Source organism: Harpia harpyja, chromosome Z (assembly GCF_026419915.1).
Source record: "Harpia harpyja isolate bHarHar1 chromosome Z, bHarHar1 primary haplotype, whole genome shotgun sequence".
Lineage (NCBI taxonomy): Eukaryota > Metazoa > Chordata > Aves > Accipitriformes > Accipitridae > Harpia > Harpia harpyja.
This window is the reverse complement of record NC_068969.1, coordinates 75,912,116-75,931,353: the sequence shown is the minus strand read 5'-3', so window position 1 is coordinate 75,931,353 and position 19,238 is coordinate 75,912,116. Positions and strand designations below refer to the sequence as shown.

Sequence of the window (19,238 nt, the reverse complement as noted above, 5' to 3'; positions counted from 1 at the left end):
AGAGTTAACTACTGGGAGACCAGGGACTCCCAGCCAGTTCTGCATGTGCAAGCACATGCGTGAGTGAGGCAGCCTGTACAGGTAACAGGAGCAGGGCTGCAGCCTCAGTGGTTTGCATATCCAAGTACCAGCAAATGGGGAGACTGAGGTCCAGCAGCAGCTACTGTGTAGACTCAGTGTCTGGACCCAGCTGCTGATGGGATCCACATTGCCCCTATATATACATAGGTTTCACTAAGGGAGCCCCATCCCCTAGGAAGCGTAGGAACATGATGAGGGCACTGGTGCTGTGTTTGTCCAATTGCCCTGTGTGTCCATCTGCGCTGTATATGAATATGTACATAGGTGCTGTTTAGACATGTTCACACAGAGCACATCTACTGGGTAGACAGGCCCAGCTTCACTACTGGTTGCACTTGGGAGCATTAAGTTGCATCAGCCCCACCTTCCTCTCAGGCTGCTGGATCCACACCCATTCCCCTAACTTTCTCAATGCTGTCTCCCACAATATTGTTGTACTCAAGTTGGAAGACTGCAGTCTGGATGGATGGAAGACTACACAGGTAAAAAAAAACGTGGTTGGATGGTCAGGCTCAGAGGGTCATGGTTAGTCTGTTGTATTCTGCCTGGAGGCCAGTATCAAGTGGGGTCCCACAGGATTAAGTTCTGGGACGTGTCCTGTTTAACATCCCCGCCAGTGACACTGAGGAGCAGACAGAGGGCATTCTCAAGTTTTCAGACTACACTAAACTGGGGGGTGCAACAGGCCTGCTGTTCTGAGGGGTCTGCTGAGGCTGGAGGAGGGTGTCCACAGAAGACTCATGAGATTCAGCAGTAACATATGCTGAGTTCTGCCCTTGGGAAGAAAGTGGCTCTGGCAGTGATACAGGCTTGGGAGAAGGATACTGCCTGCCGAGAAGCTCTGCAGGGAATGACCTGAGGTATTGGTGGACAATGAGCTGAGCATAAGCCATCAGTGCACCCTGGCAGCAACAAGGTCCCCCAGCATCCTTGGCTGTATGAATGGAAGCACAGGCAGGTAGAGAGTGATTCTTCCTCTTTGTTCAGCACTGCACCCAGTTGTGCCTCCTGCGCCAAACATCAACAAACTAGAACAAACTTGGAAAGCAAATAAGATGGTCAGGGGCTACAGCACAGGCCCCGCAAGGACAGGATGAGGGTGCTCAGCTTGCTCACCCTAGACAAGAGAGAGCTTCAGGACACCTAATAGCAAGCCCCCATTATTCTTCCCACAAGGAAGCCACTGACAGGATGAAACCAGGCTCTTATAAGAGGTGCATAGTAGAAGGATGACAGACAGTGGACATAAGTTGAAACAAGAAAAATCCAGACTAGATGTCAGTAGAAACCTTTTCCCCATAAGGACAGTCCAACCGTGGAACAGGATGTCCAAACAAGTTGTGCAATCTCCATGGAGACTTTCAAGATGCAGTGGGATACAGCCCTGAAAACCTGGTCTGAATTCAGTGTTGACCTTGCTCGGAGAACATGGCTGGACTACAGACTACATGAAGTCCCTTCCAACCTAAGTGATTCTGTCACTGTGTATTACTTTCAAAATTATATCTAGCTTTATTCAGATAGTCATATCAATTAGAAACATGAATATTTGAAAATAGTTATAGTCACTGCAAGGATTATTTATATAATTTCTATCTCTACACAAAGATACTAATTTTTTTGTATAATGTGGATAACAGCCTTGTCTGTAGTTGTGTTAGGATTCTTACCCCTATTCAAAATTAAGAGAGTGTAATTATTTTTTCAAAGGGAAGGATTTAATCAATATTTGTTTAGGTAAAGGGTCCACCTCCTGCCTTCAAACTGTATTCTGTATTCTAGTAAAACACCATGACAATACATGTATCCCTAATGAGAAACCTGAGAGCAATACTTGGCTTTGGGGCTAAGCTCACATCCACACTGTTTAAAGCTGCTTCTTTTCAGGCAACCTGGACACTTGAGACTATACAGCAGTTGATTCTGGTCCCTCTAACATCCCTGAAGCCCTATTTTTCTTTTTTTTTTTCCCCTCTCAACACTCTTTTCAGTTTAATGTACCATAAGTAATGCAGAAGTGACTGAGCAGCTGCATGGTGCTTAGTTGCTGGCTGGGGTTAAACCACAACACATGCCCAGGTTCTCCGCTATGACAAAGCAGTAAGAGAAGAACTAATTGCAGAGGCCCACAAAACCAGAAAATACATTAAGACAAATGCTGTGGACAGTCAGGGTCCAACTCAACCCCTGACATGCTTACTTAGTACCATTTACGTCCATTATGGTATTAACTAGATAAGTGCTACCAAGACAGAAGACGATGGTAATATTTGAGTAAATGAGTGCAATGACCTCTCACTGGAATCCCACAAATTTTTTACATTGTCACATCGTTTCTCAATTACTGTCTTAATCTCCATTTCTAAACACCTTCTTTGTCTTGATTATCACCTGTGTCTGATGCTCAACTACTGGTTGCTTTGTAAGTGTAAAAGCACACTGCAGTAAGAGGAAGCTGAAATACCTTTGTTACTAAAATTGTTCAAGTTTTATAGATAATATGGCTTGTTTCCTACCTATCATACTTCACACCAATTTTTGATTCCAACTGTCTCCTCCTGTTTCCTCTCTCTAAAAGCTCCTTCTTCTGTTGCCTGAGCTCGTTGTCTCTGTGTTCCAGATGTTTCTGTCTCTCAAACAATGTAGTCAAATGCATATCCAATGACTTTAGTGTGTTATTAATGTCCTGAAATAAAAGAAAACACACCACTAGCATTATTACTGCAAACATACCATACTAACGCATGCAAGTAGGCTATGCTTATTGCACAATAAAATGGGTAGTAGTTCACATCATATGCAGCACAGAAATAAATTCCTACCCGTTGCTCGTTTTCCAACTGCCTTCTTTCATCTGTGTCCACTGAACTCGTGAGGAACTGTGCTTCCCTCAGGGATGTGTTAGTAGAGAAGGTTAAGTTTGTATAAGCAGATACTTTAACAATGTATTTTTCTTCTGCTGTGTATATTTGCCTAAGTTTGGTTTCTTGTATGACCTAAAAACCACACAAAAATATTAATCTGACAAAAGCATTACTTAAGGCAATGTTTTTCAGAACAAGGAATAAACTAGCTAAAATCCACAGTAAAGAACTTCAGCTTATGCAAGACTCTGACTTGTTAACAAGCCCTTGCAAAAAGATGATGCTAAGTTTAATGCATCATTATACTTATAATTCAGACCGGTCAGCAAAGAACTGTTAAAATACTGTCAAACAGAGTATGTTACCATCACCAGTTAAACAAGTTCTGATTATTCTGATATTACAGATAGACGCTGGAAAAGCCTGTTAACATTTGTACTGCATCATGAACGAGGATTGTACTTGCTGTAGATGCATAACATGCAAATGCAGCCTGTGTACCAAAGAACCAAAAGTGCTTAAGAAATTAACAGATGAAACCATAAGGTGAGCTGTAATGCATAAACTTCAGTGAACCAAATGTATCTGTAGGAAAAAAAGAGGCATAAAAATACTACAGTTACTATTTTTAAATGACTTATATCAAAAAGGATATTACAAATAACCAAAGATTTACCATAATGCAAGGTAGAATAGTACTTCAAAAGGATATAAAATGTTCAGTAAATGAGGAACAGCAAAAAACCTCCACAGGACAATGTAAATTTGACTAAAGATTTTTTCAGTTTACATACACAGCACCAGCAATATTGTTGATTTCATTCCTGGACACTGAAAACCATGTTTACTTCACTTTACAGCTCAGACTGTGGCTGATGACATTTCCATCCTAGTCCTCCTTCCACATGCTCAGCTCTATGAAACAGGTCTCCTTTAAAAGTAAAGATTTCTCTGGCATGTGTGAAACAAAATGTTGCAAACAATGCATCTCTCAATGAAAAATAATAAAAACAAAGAAAAAAACTTTACACAACTGAACTGAGAAAGTGCCATGTGCAACACATTCATAATAGTGGCTCATCTTTGCCCCTAGACCAGTGATTTTTCACTTGCTGCCCACAGAGCTCTGGAAAGGAGGGAGTACCTAAGGAGTAATTCTGACTGGTTTACAAAAAATGTAACTCAAAGACCTATTATATAGGTAATCTGCTTCATCAGGCAATAACAAAGTGGTGAAGGAATTGCAGTTTAAAGACAAAAATTCTTAGAAAAAACATTAAGAGAAGAGCTTTTCATCTAGGACTCCCTCCACTTTTACTTTCCTCTTCCTCATTCTTAAGAGCCTCAGAAACATAGAAAATAGGAAGGAACAACAGCTATCCCAATAAAACAGGAATTGTTCTCAATTCACAGAGCCTGTTCCCCAAGTTTCTCAAAAAAGCAATTCTTACGGTTCTCAGAGAGCCCAAAGTACTCTTCCAAATTCAAAGAAGAGTTCCCTCTCTGTACAAGATAGACAACAGCTGTCCAGCATAGACAGAAAAGTGAAAAAGGATTTAAGTTGAAAATTGTCATGTGTGTTACCCATCATAATCCAGCAATGATAGGCTTGCAAAAACCCATGAAAGACTAAGGTAGGAAGGTTACTGCTAGTGGGAGCTCTTAGCCTATTTCTAAGAATCCAAAAGGTTTATATACTATTTATCACATCAATTCTGACTGAAGCTATACAGCTGTATTTGCCAGAAACTGAACATCTTAACGTATTTAAAAAAAAAAAAAGCAGCTTCTAATTGTTGCTTTAAGCATGACAGGTCAGCATTGTCATGTACTATTAACTGTTTGATTAAAATTTTGCCCAGAATATCTCGGGCGCTTAAAGTAGAAGTTATTATAATAAAACAACTTCATATAACTGACTTGGAACAGTATGCAGGTGAAAGATACATTTAACTTTCTGTGAAGTACTGCACTAGACTGACTGGATTTGTTAAAATGTCTTGCAATATGTTTGTGTATAATGAACGGTTCTCACTTCTAAAGGCCAAATAAAAGGCTAAAGCAATTTTTTGCTTTCTCCACATGAACTTGCCAAAGAATTTCTGAAATAAAACTCAGGTGTGTTTGTGGAATTTAGGCCATCTCACCCTTTCAATCATGTTTCTGGTCTTCTCTGTTCCCACAGGTACATCATGAACATGGTACTGGGAGCAAAGATAACTCATCACAGGATGAGGAGCATCAAATAACTCTCGTAAATATGAGAAAAATCCGTATCGGCTGAAGAGGAGAAAAAAACCATGCATCAGAAATAAAATTTGGCAGGTAAGCAAGCTGAAGTTACTGAAGAGTCAGAAACAAACCCTGCTAACCCAGAACAAACTTGACGAAAATTTTATTTGCATAGAAAATTCTAATATATAGCAACAACACCAAAACATTGTATTTGAAACCTTTTCCCACTGATATAATGTGATACATACTGCAGTTCTTCAATAGGTCTCGAAGGGAGGCTTTCAGCACATGATTCAGCAGGTGCACATACAGCATTCACTCTTAGTTTCTGATGATCACGCATCTAAATATAGATTATTTGGTAAAAAAGAGCAGAAAAATTCACTAGATGAAAATCAAGTATTTATTCTTGGTTCACAGAATTAGAATTATTTTAAACTGACAAGCTCTGGAGAAACCCCCAAAAATCCACTCTGGCTCAGGCATGACTGAGTTCTCTAAAAGCCAAGCTCAGGTAATGTCTCTCCATGAAAACACCATTCATTAGAGAAAATAAAAGCAAAGAAAGAAATCCAGAGCCAGGTGCTCATCTAAATAGCGGAGCTGGATGTAACAAGAAAGCCCCCTCTTTCAGGCTGTATGGCTACTTTGCACAGATAATGGCAGACCACTGGCTACAGAGACTCTGAAAAGCCTGATGCTAACAGGGCAGAAAAGATTGAGGATACAAATTAAAGATCAGTTTAGCTGGTTAAAGCAGCCTTGCACTGGGTTCCACAACCATAGAGGCAAGATAAGCTCCCAGAACCTCAGATATCACCACTACTGTTCACGTATATAAAACTTAGTAGCTTCTGTGAAGGGCAGATACATCTTCAAAAATTGCAGGAGAGTTTGTCATTAATCACACTATTCTGTGGACAGTAGTTGGGAAGCATTATGACAGTTAATGCCATACCCTGTGGCTTTTTCCTCCTGCATCATCTGTCTGACTCTCAAAGGGAACAATCTCATTATCTCTCCAGGGAACAGCAGTATTAAGAAAATATAAGCTTGATTTGCTGCTCGGACTACTGTGTTCTCACAAAAGATGCCCTCTCGCCTCTTCGGTCAGGAGGCACTGGAAAAGCTCAGTACTAAATTTGTAGCTTCCTGCTCTTGCCATTTTCTTGTACACAGTATTTTCTCCTCAGTGATTGTCAATGAAGACAAAAGTTATTCCTAAAAAGAAATATTTTCTTAATATTCCTGCATCCCTTCAGTTGGTCTAGGCGTTAAAAAAATCTTACTCCGAAGAAAACCTTTGAATACTTTGTATTAGCTATTGTGCTGATCTTGCCAATCTGAACTTAATAAATACAGACTTACTTGGTAGACTCCAAAGTTTAGGGCTCCTACATCAGTATTTAATCAATTTTTAAAATTGGTGCCTACTTGCCTCCACAAGAAAGTTTTCCATATCTTCTTGACTCTCAAAAACAAAAGCCCTCATGTCATTGGATGAAATGTGATTTTCAACATATTTAGCATGTCTATTGTCTTTCATATTGATCTGATAAAGAAAGGTAGTGAGAAAGTGACTTAATACAAGTGGGCTTAACACACACCCCAAAAAAACATTTTAAGCATTCAGATGATATCCTCCATTTAATGAAAACAATGTTTAAATGTCTTTAGAGCCATATTCCCTGCCTTTCTGCAACCAATTATCTTGGGATGAAACCTACAGTAACTCACATGTCATTGTGTTTAGTTTTTAGCCATCCATAACCTTTCACAGTATTCCTGGAGCTATTACTGTCTCTACCATACCACCTCCTCCTCTTCTGCTCCACCCTAGCCTTACAATTGCAACCACCACCATCTCATGTCTAATGGCTCTGCTCCAGTACTACTAAAGGTATCTCACTGTTTATAAACAATTGACCTAAGGAATCAAAATCAGAAAATGCCACACTCCACGAATTATTCATATGCAGTTCCCTTTGATTTGGACACAGTGAGTATCACTGAATACAAGTACAGAATTGTGAAGCCCTAGAAAGACAGAGATTCACAGATTCATTGAATTCTCTTTGAATTCCTAAAAAAAAAAAAAAAATCCACGTTTAAGATCGATGAAGCTTTTCATATGCGAATGAAATGTTAATGTCAGAATTCTTCAGTAACTTTCGCTAGTAATGAGACATTATGTCACCATATGTGACATACAAAGGCAAAACTACACATACCTACACAGTTTAATAACCTCAAGTTAGCCAAAGGCTGGGTACACTTACCAGCAATTTGAGAGCCAGAATTTATAAGTACGTGAGACTAACTTACATTCTATCAAAGAAAACAAATTCAGACATTAGTGGATGTTACAGAGGTTAATGAGGCCTTAAAGTAAAAGCAAAGGCATCCCGTCGAGGCATTTGTAAAATGGGCTAGATGTGGGCTTCTGGGAAGAATTGGAAGTTCTGGTAATAACAAGATATACTTGGTATTTATACTAAACAAAAGGAATTTTGAACAGTTGTAGCACAAAAAGTAAGAATTGGTATACAAATATTCAACATTCAACTAATTTAAATTGTAGCAATACACTATTAAAATAAGCTTGCAATTCTGAAAAGAAAGAGGAGTGCACTGGAGTTTTTCATCCTCTTCACATTACATGGAGCACATATTGCAAGAGGCTGGGATAATGGTGGAGGAATGCACTAGAAAACCAATAGTCTCTTTGAAAATTTAGCCCTGCTATTCCTAGCCAGTACAGTGTCCGTCAAACCAAAACACAAAACAAAACTAGGGATAGATTAGGTGTTTCTATGTCTGTAGCTGGCTGTGCAAAGCAAACCACAAAAACATCTGGGGATCACAGTGACATGTTGTAACAGTTGCTGAGCAGGTTGTGCTATAAGGGGAGGTATTCAATTGTAACTACCACTGCTTTTTTAAGCAGCAAATAAGAAGTACTTAATTCTAAATAATTGGATGTACTTTAGAGGAAATCTGCAATGGGCACCTTAATAAAGGACTGCTCCTTGAGGAGGGAAGGTGAAGGAACCACCCCATTTTACTCAATGTTGATTATTACTACATTGCCTACAGAATTAAAATTACAAATAGTTCACCATGCTAATGTATCCTGCGTGTAACTGGCAGCTCATTTCAAGATGTGTGTAGAAAGTCTTAAAGTCATTCTCTAAGTCTTGCAAGGCAAAAATAAACTAAACGTTAACTGGTTAGAGTAACATGCAAGTAAATTTTCTTACTTCAAGCATCATGGGTTCACAAACTTTTTTTTTAAACTTGTCTTTGTTGTTTCTTAGCCACGTAAGAGCAGAGTGTGTGTCTCGGAATTTCCCTTTAAGATTCTCTTCCTTCATATTCATTATATTATTAAGTTGTCCAAGGCGATCAGTTATTCCTGTAATTTAAGACAGTTTTGTAAATAGAGACCATAGCAAGTACACACTAGTATTTTCCACTATTTATTGACTATGCTACTCCAGCAATAAGGCTGTTAGATTATAAGAATTAAGGGTTTCTCTTCCCACGATCAAGATACTGCTTATTCAAAAGAAATCTTAAGGACTATTAAAACTTAAAAATCTGAAATAAAACGAAGACTTACCCAAAGGATAACAAAATGCGGTAGTGCAGTAAAAACACAGGAATTTAGTCCTAAAATACCTCTCTTCAATACTTCTACTACCTTTGTATTTAAAACAAAAAACATCCCAAGAGGAAAGAGGTAGTGGGACTAGCAACATGAAATCTGAGTGTTATTTCACGCTTGCAGATAACACAATGTGTGACAATAGACTGTGTGCAAAAGCATTTGCTATTCAGGAGAAACAGAGTTTGAATACTTTCTGTGTTTCTCAAGGTAAACATAGTGTCTCCTTCCCTAGGTCACTTGGTCTCTCTATACCTCAGTTTCTTCTTGGATTCTATGACAAGTTAAGTGCCAGTCAGACAGGTACATGCAAATGTACTACACTCATCAAGGAATATATACAACCTTACCCATCAAGCTAATTTTTAAATTTTGTTTCTTAGAAAGAACTAATTGTAAATCCTAGGCTAGTATAAAGAAATTTACTATAACTAAGGTTAGCTCAAGTTCATCTAGAAAAGACAAAAGCAGCATCAGTAGCTAATATACTGCCAAAGAGATAATTTTAAACACTGCATCTTCAAAGCAAACTGCTTTTGCTTCAGGTTTTTTTTTGTATCCTGCTAACAATATACACCTTCATTTAATAACAGAAAAAAAATGAAACTGGCAAAGCAGTCTCCTTACCCAGAGATCTGAGGAAACTAATTTTTTGGAACGCTAGTTTTAAGGTCAACTGCCACTTTTGAATCTTCTTGTTCTTTCTATTCTGAAAGCAGTTTCTGTTACTTTTAATAAAACTGATAACAGACAAAAGGACTGCTACACATGTAAGATACACATGAGGTAAACATTTGAGGTCTCAAATTATTTCACTACTATGACGCTTGAGGTAAACAGCTCAAATTATTTCACTACAGCAGGACAACAAGCAGATTCCATACAAACAGTCATAAAAAAAGAAAAAAACCCCAACAAACAAAAACCCAAGTAACTTACTTTTCTCTTCCCTCTTTTGGTTCATTTTCTCTGCTGTTAGATCACTGATATCACTATCAATATTTGCCCTTTCTTCTTGCAATTTTTTCAGCTCATTATTAACAGCATCAGTTTGTGGCTGAAGATCTGCAGAGACTGCCATTGTACTGAGCTCATTCTTCCACTCCTCTATCATCTTCTGAGTGTTGTGTATTTTCACTTGTCTGTCCATTTCTTCATCTTTTTTCATTCTCAAAGCTTGATGAACTTCCTCAACCTAAGAATTTTGAGGTATTTCCAACATTAAAGGAGTTTAGTATAAAAAAACCTGTGACAAATAACCAGGATATCTGTGCAACTGCTATTAAATGCTGATGTAACAATGGACTAAAACCGTAAGAGTCTGTTAGAATTCCAATATCCCTATGACAGTTGAAGAACTGGCAAGATTTTGTTAAGATTTAGGAACATTTAAGCAAAAATACAATCAAGCCTTTAAATAAAATTTTGAAGTTCCTTTATTTTTACAAAAGCAGAAGCTTAAAGCTTAAGAGCTTCCTTAACACATTTAAAAGTTAGTCTAAGATTGCATAAAACCTATACCACAAACACAATGTGCAACATTGACTCTGCACCCTTATATATTTAATTTATACACTTCTTTACCAAGTGCTTAGGTGAAGTTCTGTAACTGTTTTACAACATACCTCTGCGTTTTCTTTTTTAAAAATGCTGGACATATACACTTAACAGAAGCAATAACCCTAGAGCCTCTCTCAGAGTATGTGAGGGCATGTTTAATGCTGAGTCCATTAGCGTAATACAGAGGCTGTAGCTTTTAAAGGAAAGCCTGTAATATATAGTATATATACACATTGTCTATTCCTAAGTTTGTTGCATCAAGGTAACTGATTTTATGTAGCATACACTTGTCCCTTAGTAATACCTGTTTGACTAACAGGCATTTTAAAGATTCATTGTGTACTGCAACGAGTGAGGTGTGCAGGCACTTGCAGCCTCTTCAGAGAAATTTCCCTCTCTGCTAAATGACGAGAAGACAAAAAAACCCCCCATATCTGTGTTTTACTGCAGAATTTAAGTAGCAGCATTCCGCCTGAACGCAGCATATACTATAGCTAGTACTGAATTAATAAATTAGCAAAAAACCACCAAAAAAGTCACAAATATCAAGACTCTTACTTGTTTATCTTTCATCTCCAAAGCATCTTGTTTCTGTTTACATTTCTGAGAAATGTCTTTAATTTCAGCTGCCTGCATACAATGAAATATTTCAATTAGATAGTAATAAATTCAGTTATATTTGTAACAAGCAGTCATATTTTAAAGACCATTCTGTATATGCATAACTTAAGCATTTATTCCACGTTACTGACAAAGTCATACTCACCAGCTTCTTATTATTCTTACTTGTATCTGTAACATGTTTATTTTCAGCAATTTGTGAAGAACTGAATAATGGCATATGAACTGTTCACAACCATTCAGCTATAGATCTGCAAATCCAGGCATGACAGACAGAGGAAGTCTCCTAACCTAATCTAAAATTAGAATAACTCCATCCCTGATTTCAATAAAAATGTTACATTCAGATCCTTGCACTTACAAAATGTTCTCACCTCTTTTTCCAAACTGACTTTGCCAAGGAAAGCTTATACTTAGAGCAAGAAAGGCATAAGTTCCTAGGCACAGGACAGCCAAAACAGAATTTGTCAAAATCATCCTGCCTCTGAAGTGCATTGTGCTAAAGCTATATTCTAGGCAGCTGAGCTTGACAACTCTTCGGCTCATGTGTAGGCACCCTTGTCTACTCTTTCTCTATCCTTCTCAGCTTCTACAGAGTTGTAGAATAATATAGGTCAGAAGGGACTTCTGGGCATCACCCAGTCCAATACCTTGCTCAAAGCAGGTCTCACTAAGTCAGGTTGCCCAGGCACTTGCACAGGTGAGTCCTGAACACAGTGGAATTGTACTATGCTTTCTCTACAAAATTACTTCCGCCTTTCCTGAACCCTCAAGGCTGGAAACAGTGCAAGCAGAATACTGGAAGACTGCAGAAGGACGGAAGGACTGTAAATAAATTCCAGTGCAGACATGGAAACAAACACACACAGCACTCTCCCTGGAAGAAATGTCTTCCTACGAACTGAGTTACACTGAAAACGCTAAGATGCATCAAGAACGGAGAAAATAAAACTACGCAGGATCTTTTCCCTCCCACAACCTGACAGATGCACAAAAACTTAAGACCCTGACTCTACAGCTGTTTGCATGAAGGCAACTTGGAACAATACATCTTGGTCTCACAGTTGACTGCTACGCAGTACTGATTCTGTGATGCTCTCTCCAAAGACCTCAGGCAGGCACTCTGAAGCGGAAGCTCTCTCCCAGGAAACTAATGCAAAATATTCACAAAACCATTCTGAAGGCTCTGAAAATCAGGACACTAGTAAGTAGCTGGAATTCAATTTTTCAATTATCATTACATTTTCAGTTGTTATATTTATATATACCTACCATACAGAACAGATTAAAAACTGTAATTGTCTTTATGGTTTTCAAGGTACAACCACAACACACTGCTTTATATTGCCAAATATTGCTAAAAAAATTGCATTGTACAGTCCACTCTGTTCAAATGCCTTTGAAGAGCCTAAAGCGGAAACTATTCTAGGCTTCTCTCACACAATTTCATCAACCGCTTCCTACAAAATGGGCCAATTTCTTTTCTTCAGAATCTACACATCTTACACACCCAAAGCACAAAACTTTACTAGGAATTCTTAGTCTAACCAAATCCTTAAAAGGGTTTAAACACAGAGAGAGACAAGAGAAATAGTTATGCAGTGTCTCCATACATTAATTTCTTCCCAGATTTAGCTCTGCCTTTACTTCCAGTCCAGCTCCTTCCAGGCAAAATCTGTAACACCTTTCCTGGCTTTTTACCAACAAAGTGCAAACAAGATATAATGAAGAGGTGGTTTATCTCTGTTCTCACATACATATCCTCAAGCCAAGAGCAAGATCTCAAGAAGCAGTCAGGATTACAGTTATTTGATAATGGATATAAGCCTGGACCAAAGGGCCTGAAGACAATTATGTTCCCTCCAGGTCTGTGTGTCCAAAATAGGGAGGACTTAAAATGCCTTCCCTTACCACCAAATTGAAATTTGACTTGAAAAAAACAACTTTTGGGCCAAAAATACAGTTATACTGTTTTTATAATTAATCAAACTTCTGCTGGCTTACAGCATAATGGTGTGAAGTGCTCACCAAATGCTTGCATCTATAAAGATAAAATTCTAAGTTACAATAAATTCAAGCAGTATCTACAAAAAAGTGAAGAACTAATGAAGAAGGAGCAATTTAAGCAATTTTAAGGTATGGTACTTAAAAGCCTTGAGGCTTTGCCTTAGGTCAAAACTATCTCCTGACAGTGCAAGCAGCACTGATTCTCCTTTAAAAAAACGTCATTTTCACAGCCCAACTAAGAAGGTATGTGGGAGGGAAATGGATTTCAGTACCCAAAAAAGAGCTACTGTCAAAAGTTCAAAAAGTAGCAATACATTTCTAACATCTTGTTAACTTGCCTGATGTCATACAAATTATTCATGCCGTAACCAGCTATATAATATATTCCCTTAAGCCTTCTTCCACAATTTTGGACTCTATGGGGGCTGGGCTTCTTCAAGACGGAATATTAATCATTCAAATTAGACTTGGACATATCATTTAACATCAGAACCAAAACTCAGGTTTGAAAATGTCTTATAATATTATATAAAACATAGTACCAGCTACACATTACCATCAAAATAGTGGTAAATAATCACTGGAAAGCAGAATTAGAATATCTCAGTAAGTCTTACATTTTCTAAATTATTTATTTCAATTATTATTACAATTCTAAATTATTTATTTCAAATGTAGCAGCCTTCCTTCTTCCCATCTTTTTGGCTTCTGGAATATTGTAGAACAAAATGCACCTAATTCATTCTCTGGGCCCAAATTAAACACCACTTCAGCATACAGCTAACCTTGCGAACGTTTAATGTGTGAAAGCCTTACTCCACAAGTTTAGATTGAGCAGAAAAACATGTGGATTTGAGATTGAGTCGATCAGCTAGTACATTCCTCCAATTTTTCTTTCACAGTTCTGTAGCAAATAGCCTATGTTGAGCATGTCAACCTGCAAGTTGAAACTAAAATGCTCATTGTTTTGCCCTAGGTTTCCCATACAAACAGAGTATAACTCATATAAAGAAGATAACCTTTACAGAATATAGCATAATACTTCTAAGATTTGTGATAGCAGTGGTTCAGTAGAATTTTTTCCTGTTTGAAAAAATATATTAGGATAACATTAATAAAAATGAAAGATATGAGTAAAACCTAGCAAGATAATACCAAGTGGTGAAAACTAAGCTTAGCAGTTCACAAGCATAAAGGCACTTACTGTATTATGAAAATTAATTTCAAACTTCCAGCTGTTAACTTTCCTCTAAGGAAGTACACTTACTCTTAAACAACAAAAGAACCCAACCACACCCAAAAAAGCCCACTTCAATAGAACTGCAACATTTTTAAACATTTAGGTATTTTTAATCACAGCATAATAAACTCTTGCAGTACTGTGGAGCACAAAATTAAAAGGATACATTTAGTAAAGGTCTTTCTTAATAATAATAATAATAATAATAATAACAACAACAACAACAACAACAACAATAATAATAATAATAATGTACTTGGGTGTAGTATTGTCTGGTACAGTTTATATCACAACAAAAACAGAAGTGGTGTGAACAAGTGTCTGTCGTTTTAGTTTGTCTGGTCTTTCTGGTTTGTTTGTGGGGTTGGTTTTTTTTGGGGGGGGGGGGGTTGGTCTTTGTTTGTTTAAAGAAAGCACACGGACAGTGTATTAGCTCACAGTGCACTAAATGCCACTGAAGTTTCACACCCTGATTCTACAAGATGCTTCATGACAGCAGTCCTCTACAGATGTCACACGTGTCTCCACAGCAAGTCCTTTGATCTGATCAGTCATCTTCAAAGAGAACTCACTGCAGCAAACATTCTCATGTTATCATTTAACTTTGGTTATCCATTAAAAATTTGTGCAGCCTATGCATACAATGACTTACACAGCCTGAATAGTCCATGATAGTTAAAATCCTGCAGAGAATTACAGTACTTTCCTATTTGTAATACAGAAATAGTAATTTCCCATATCTCCAGAGAGTGAGCAGCTATTAAAAAAACAGTTAGTAAGCTGTAAGGCATAGGTAGGTTTACCATTAAATTCTCATATGCATAAAAGTATTCACAGCTGATGGAGGGTTACCATCTAATGAAAAAATTATACCCTACTTATGGAATTAGGTTAAATATTAGAGGAACGCTTTCAGGCTAGAAAAGTTGTAATTTAACTTAACTTAACCACCCAAACTGGCTACATTTTAAGAAGATAAACAGAGCATCCACAAACCCAAACTACAGAACAGATGAACACAGGCAACTAATTCAAGGTAAGGATTTAACTCAGGGAAACTGTAACATTATATCCCTGAAGATTTTGAAGGTTCTGTGACGAGAATATAAAATTTGTGTGCTCTTATAATACCAAGAGAATGGACTTTCGGAGTTGCTACTGAAGGTTTACTAAGAAACGTATTCCTTGAGTTTTACTGCTTTTAAAGGAACAGAGACATGGAGAAGGCAGTGAGAACCAAGGGCACCAGTACTTCAGAAAAACTTGTTCTGAAACCCATCATTATGGCACATCAGAAGAGATTATTGCTTTACACTTTACAAAACTGAACACAGACCACCTGAAATATTACATACGTTAGCTGAGAACTTAAAACACCTACCTTATCTCTGATTTTCATATCCAGATTCTTAAAATATTCTTCAGTTTCTTGGATTTTTTTTTTCACTGGGAACTGCATTTCTTTCAGATTCTTCAGTTCTTCCTTGGCTTGGTCTCGGCTTTGTTTCACTTCCTCATGCTGCTGACGAACATTTTCATATTCCTTGGAGGAATTGAAAGTAAAATAATTAAAGATTTTCATCTTCTATTCTGGTATTTTATACTGCCCTAACATTTTATTTAATTGTACATCAGTCTTAGGAGAAAAATATCATTCAGAAGCTAGTATTAGAGCAACTACTTAAGTAATCCTCCTGTTACTAGTCACTGTGACTAGGAGATGTAGGGATCATTCAGTCCCCAGTGAACAAGAACACACATTTAATAGTTCTTAAATAATATCCAATTCAAGTAGCAGAAGAAATGACCAATTTGTCTGCAATTACCTTGCTTCTAAATCCATCTGGGATCGGTGTGGAAAAAGTAATTCTTTAGCCCCTTCTGTCCATAGTTTGGGCACTTCTTAGGCAGAAGACCCCAAGCTAAGGAGCAAGTCACCACAGAAAACTTCAGGAGAAAGAAAAGGAAGGAGCTGGACAGATCATCAGAGCCAGTAACAGACATAACCCTGAAGTAAACCAAGGAGAGAGACAGAGCGGAACAGAATTTTGGAAAACAAACAAAAACCCCAACATACACCACGAATACCAGCTATCTAGGGAGCTGCACTGGAGATGCATCCCTGAGAAGAAAGAGATGGTAAGCAGTGTGGTGACCAAGAACCTCCACTTCAAGAAGGTGGGAATGTGGGGGAGAACGTAGGCTGAAGGACTGATTACTAGTGAACTTTTGTGTGTTATGCTCTCTGGAGAAAAAACAAACAAACAAACAAACAAACAAACAAAGACACATACCCCCCAACCCCCAACCAAAAAAAACCCAACCAAAAAAAACCCCAAACCCCCCAAAAAACCAAACCCAAACAAACAAACAAAAAAACCCCCGAACCAAACAAATGGAAAAAAAAAAGAAAAAAGAACATGACATTCTATGATTGTTAAGGGTTCATGAGAAAAAAAGATACTCAGAGGACCAGGAGGACAAGTAGATACATGTACGTGGGGGTCCAGAGGAAGAGAAAGCTGTTGGATTTGGCAGGCATTAAAGCAAGCCCCTGGTTTAGAGCATATGCCTGGATTATTCCAAGCTTTGGAGCATTAAAAAAATAATAAACAAAGATAGCCTGCAACCTCTATCTGTAAAAGCTAACTTTGCTTTATCTGCTACCACTTTTTCCTACTTAGTTAATTACCCTGCTTGTAAACCACACATGATTAATCACAAATAAATCAACTTAGGGTATTAAATCCAAATTCTTTCTTCATAGTACCTTTTTCATAAAGCTAAAAAGTATTTAAGAAAGTTGCTGTAATTCTATGATGTGGAGTACAATCAGTAGTCACCATTACAAAGTTACGCAAGCAAAGCAATTATACTTCCATTCCACTTAGCTGATAGAATAAGCTTAAAATTTAGCTCTGCTCTAAATAAGGTATTATATTTTAAGGTTGAAGCAAATGCACATACAATTACACCTCATTTCTTCAGACACAAAGTACAGGCAAGTTTCCCCAGAAATTCTCATGAAACGGTTTTTATACAGCAAATCCCTTTAACCCTTCAAGACACTTTGGTAACCTTTAAGCAAATAACCTTGATGCTTGTAATTATGCACTTAGCTTCCAAAGGATTTCAGCCCTCCCAAGAGATATTTGTGCCTGAACTATATAACAAATCTTTTCTCAGTTGTGAATGGAAGAGGAGGAAAAGAAGAATGGACACGGCTTGGTCTAAACACATTTTCAGAAGTATGTGTTTTCAGGACATTTGCAGCAGGAGGAACTGCACCTCCTGCTGCTATACTACCTTAAAACAGTATACCTTAGTGTATACCGTACTACCTTAAGCTTAAGCTGGGAGGGGTAAGAAACCCCTTTTCTTTAAGGCCCTACAAAAGAAGGACTATCTATGTCAAAAAAACTGTAGCTCCTTAAATCTGCTCACTGATTGTAATGACACGATCATTTGATGGAAGTCCCATTAAAGTACACACAAGATCATAAAATGTCCCTTAAATCCTTGAGTCCAAATCTTTAATGTTGTAGTCCTAGGATCCATTTTATGGAATTCAAAACAGATGCTGAAAAGCCTATTAGACACAGACATATATAAAAGTGGTGTATAATTCTCCACATACAGAAGCAGCTGGCACTGACTAGAAAAAACACTTGACTAGAGAAGTGTTCCTCAGGTGAAAAGCAGTGGAGTCTTCAGAATAAAAACGCAGTTCTACAGTGGTCAAATAGTAAACCAAGTTCAGCAGTAGACTTCCTGTTTGCCACTAGGATCGAGAGATAATCTAGTGTCACATTTCAGTTGACTTGTTTTCAGGCTGCCTGTCTTCTCCATTTCATAACATACTGCAGTGTTTATACATCTGCCTCCTGGCTGATTTGAAGGCTGACCTAGCTATTCTGTTTTGTTACAGAGGCAATTCTAAAGAGATAGGTATGTTTGGTCTACAAGTAGAAACCTACCTTTTGGGGAGGATTGTGGAGGGGGAAGATGCACAGAAGGAAGAGTAAACTCCGGTACTACTCTCAACTTTGGTGAACCCAATTTTAAGACATCAAAAATGTTTATTCTTAGGATTAAATAGTGCTAGAACAGATGACAAAGAAATATGCCCTTGTAAGAGAATGTGTTTCTTCTCTTAGAGAGAGCTTGATATTTGCGATATAGGAGAATACCAAAAGATCTATCCGAAGGATTTGACAAACCACAAAATAGCAATGATCTTACACACTGAAGATCACAATGGAACGTGAAATTTTGTTGCAGCCTGTAAATCAAATATCTTCTACGTAGTAAAAAAATTATGTTGATGACTCTTGACTTCAACTGTAGATTATCCACAGGCAACTGACTTCTGGTAAACAATCTGGTACACACTACTTATTCTGTACTACAAATCAGAACTTCACACAGGTGTCAAAACACACTGTTGTTTCTACGGATTCAGTGGCCAAAAAGTTAAATTTCTCACAATTGAGTGCACCCACCAAAAGTATTTAATACACTCTGCAATGCAAACTGCCTAGAAGACAGCAGTGAAAGAGTATGGTGTGAAGAACTCTGTCTAAATTTGCTTAAGAAACGTGTAACTAACAGCAACGTTCTCAAACTTATGGAAGGCAACTTAACTGACAGCAGGTAAGATTCCTAACTTAGTTTCCCTCCCACAAGTTTCTGACCAGCCTTCAGAGTTCTGTATCTGCAAATATTTTATAGTAGAGAACAATCAGTATCAGTCTACATTAACTACGCAAGACCTACACCTCTCCTAATAAAGTAACTCTCTCTTCTTGTTTATTAAACCAGGCTAATGCACATGTAGTAGGAAAAACCTGCATCATTCAGCAAGTGCGGAAGTCCAATCCTAATGGCACAGAGCGTACAGCCCACCTCCTTCGCACCTACCACCATCCATTTATTTCAAATACTGCTCCTATACCCCTCTGTG

At 37.8% G+C, this 19,238-nt stretch overlaps 1 protein-coding gene across 2 annotated transcripts in view; it reads right to left on the bottom strand.

Annotated features, from left to right (window-relative positions):
- Positions 1–19,238, bottom strand: part of SMC5 (structural maintenance of chromosomes 5) — a 53,270-nt gene that overhangs the window by 19,946 nt on the left and 14,086 nt on the right. Inside the window, exons 7-15 of one of the 2 annotated variants that reach the window (XM_052777166.1) lie at positions 15,657–15,818; positions 10,966–11,037; positions 9,787–10,042; positions 8,441–8,595; positions 6,619–6,732; positions 5,429–5,523; positions 5,093–5,225; positions 2,904–3,077; positions 2,598–2,767 (exon numbers count right to left, since the gene is read on the bottom strand). In XM_052777166.1, coding sequence (XP_052633126.1) covers positions 2,598–2,767; positions 2,904–3,077; positions 5,093–5,225; positions 5,429–5,523; positions 6,619–6,732; positions 8,441–8,595; positions 9,787–10,042; positions 10,966–11,037; positions 15,657–15,818 — 1,331 coding nt within the window. The remainder of the gene's footprint in view (positions 1–2,597; positions 2,768–2,903; positions 3,078–5,092; positions 5,226–5,428; positions 5,524–6,618; positions 6,733–8,440; positions 8,596–9,786; positions 10,043–10,965; positions 11,038–15,656; positions 15,819–19,238) is intronic. The other variant, XM_052777165.1, reaches the window with a different exon arrangement.